The 2,812-nt window shown below is 44.3% G+C and overlaps 1 protein-coding gene across 1 annotated transcript in view; it reads right to left on the reverse strand.

Moving 5' to 3' along the window:
• LOC118430063 overlaps positions 1-2,205 on the reverse strand; it is a 5,955-nt gene extending 3,750 nt beyond the window's left edge. Inside the window, exon 1 of the mRNA XM_035840771.1 lies at positions 1,567-2,205. Coding sequence (XP_035696664.1) covers positions 1,567-1,980 — 414 coding nt within the window. The 5' untranslated portion in view covers positions 1,981-2,205. The remainder of the gene's footprint in view (positions 1-1,566) is intronic.
• Between the last annotated feature and the right edge of the window lie 607 nt (positions 2,206-2,812).

The raw sequence follows: 2,812 nt of genomic DNA on the forward strand, positions 1-2,812 counted from the left end.
AGTAGAGTAGAGTAAGAGTAGAGTAGAGTAGAGCAGAGTAGAGTAGAGTAGAGTAGAGTAGAGTAGAGTAGAGTAGAGTAGAGTAGAGTAGAGTAGAGTAGAGTAGAGTAGAGTAGAGTAGAGTAGAGTAGAGTAGAGTTCTTCGGTTGGGTAGCGGAGATCGGAGTAACACTCCAGTTGGAACCGCCCCTCTTGAACAAATATTTAACTCTTTATCAGCGTACTGTCATGCTGGGTCTATAGTGGGTCTCTGATAACATTGTTTTTCTCTCCATTTAAGTTACATACTAATTTCCCAAAGGACGTCGACTGCAGAGTTGATTGACAAGCTTTTCATTTGACGCCATCTGCGCGATGACGATGTTGGATTGCAGCGTACAGTCAAACCTGCCCAAGTCGACCACCCGGGGGACCGGACAAAAGCGGTCGATTTGGACAGGTGGTCGCTGAGAAGAGTATCGACTCAAAACATGCCTGATGCAAAGTATAAATGGTTTCCGTTGTGTTTAAGGGCAAAAGCAAGCACACTGCACGCACGCAAAGAAGCGAGGTCTTTAATGTCAAATACAACACGCACACTGTAAATTTAACCCCAAGCTTTTATCGAGTTTTTATACGATACAGTGTTTTAAAGCTCAAGTATTTGTACACTACCGTTTTAGACAGTAAGGGAACTTTGATGCTGTCAGTTAACTACCAAAAAAGCCTTTATGCGTCGCTATATTCTTGATCTGAAATAACTACGGTGCACCTTTTGAATTCGATGCCCGGTACGTCCCGATAGCGTACTTACCCACGGGTGAATGTATACAGTACAGTTGGACAAAAGCACTCACACGTACAGATCTTCCTTAAAAAGGTATGAGCTACACAGATCTTTCTTAAAAAAGTATGAGGCTATATACGTTTCAGCATTCGTTCACTTTATTATGATATAGATTAAAAAAAAATTCTATAACAACTAATTATAAATTCGGATTTTCTTACAACGATTTCGGCACAAAATCGCGCTAGTTATCATCAAAAATCGATGAAAACCTCAATTTTGAAAATTATGCGGTCGTTATGGGTCCCAATTTGGGCCGGTCGCGGTCGCGTTGACCAGGTGGTCGTTGAGTAAAGGTCGCTTAATGCTTAAGTCAATGGGAAAAAAAATCGGGACCGAGAAAAAGCGGTCGAAATGGCCAGGTGGTCGCTGAGAAGAGGTGGTCGCTCGGGCAGGTTTGACTGTATGTCAGCAAAACTCCCGTTGAGTCGTGCACTTTATTTCTGGTTGATTCCGCAAACTTATTTATCAACTCTCATATATCCTGACAGAAAAGACTTGGTTTCCAGAGCTGAATGTTCGTCAGTACTCTGTTTACAGTGCTGACGCCGTGGACGTAGGCTTTTTCAGTGCTGAGAGCGCCTTATTCAGTACAAACATTCAGAGCAAACATTCAGTACTGGAAATCCAGTGCTGAAAAAAGGAGGGCGAGGTTTTCGTAGATGTGCAAGAAGACAGCATAAGTTTATTACAATTTTTAGAATTAAATTAAAGATTCGCACACTTTAAGACTCCCTTACCTCTCTGGTCGAGACACGCTTGCCGTCTTTCAAAACCCTTTGTCCGTTCCGGCGTCTCGGCCGATGCTTGTTCCGCGATGTCTCACACGTTCCTTCCTTTCGTCTAATCTTAGATGACGTCAGGCGACGTTTGTTGTTCACGTCACCACTACGAGCGGGCCGCATTACAGAATAAGGGTAAATGAGACCCCCATAGCCGCTTACTTCTCTGTAAGGGCCGGATACCATGTTTCCTCCGCTTGAAGCTGAAGACAGGCCTTCGCCGTCGGAGCTCGAGTCCTCGTGATCGTGCGCCGGTCCCGTGTTCTCGGAGAGTTCCGACCATGCCAAGGACGTTCTCCCCAACTCCACGGCCTGGGTGACAGTCTCGGTGGCGGTGCCTCTCGCCCAACTTAATATGCCACGAACAGACATTTTCTTGACTAGCCGTACGAGTCCTAAACGCTGGCGAAATCGCCGTTTTCCTAGAATCCGTTGCTTCAGTGTTCCGTAAAAGGACCTTTTATCAGATGTTGTCTCTTGTCTCAACGTGCGGCACTCAAATATTGATTGATTTGGGTGAAACCATCAGTTACCTTTCTGGTACTGTATTCTCCTCCTATTTTTTTTTCTTTTCTGCTCCTTAGAATATGATAAGAAGATGTAACAAAATAAACATCATCAAAAAGTTACCGCGAATGGTTCCTCATTTTGAAAGTTCATTCAAGTAACATTACACGTCGTACTTTTAGTCTTTTAAATTGGCACCCATTCAAACATGTAATTGGTAGGGCCCAAGTGCTAAATGATGCAACCTACGTGACCAACGGATGGAAGTCAAGGTCCATCGACTGATCGCCCGAGACATGACGTAATGGACCTTATATAAACTAATGGCTTTCATGACACACCTTTATACATGTATATGGCTAGCCAACTTCACTGGCCTCTCTGGGGCCATTAACTTGTTTAACTTGGAATACGCCGGGAAAGGAAAAATGCCGGGAAAGGAAAAATGCCGGAAAAGGCATATTTCATATTTCAAAGGAATAAGGAAGCTTTCCCGGTATTTTTCCTTTCCCGGCGTATTCCCAGTTCAAAACCAAGAATCCCCGCGCGCTCCCCCCCAAAAAAAAAACAACTTACGCCAATTGACCCCATAGAGGCCGGTGAAGAAGGCTAGTATATGGCCTCCTCTGGTCAATATTGACCATACAGGTCCATAGAGTCGGCTGTAGCTAAAGAGGCCTATATGAGAATGACAGAG

Source organism: Branchiostoma floridae, chromosome 14 (genome assembly GCF_000003815.2).
Source record: "Branchiostoma floridae strain S238N-H82 chromosome 14, Bfl_VNyyK, whole genome shotgun sequence".
Taxonomy (NCBI): domain Eukaryota; kingdom Metazoa; phylum Chordata; class Leptocardii; order Amphioxiformes; family Branchiostomatidae; genus Branchiostoma; species Branchiostoma floridae.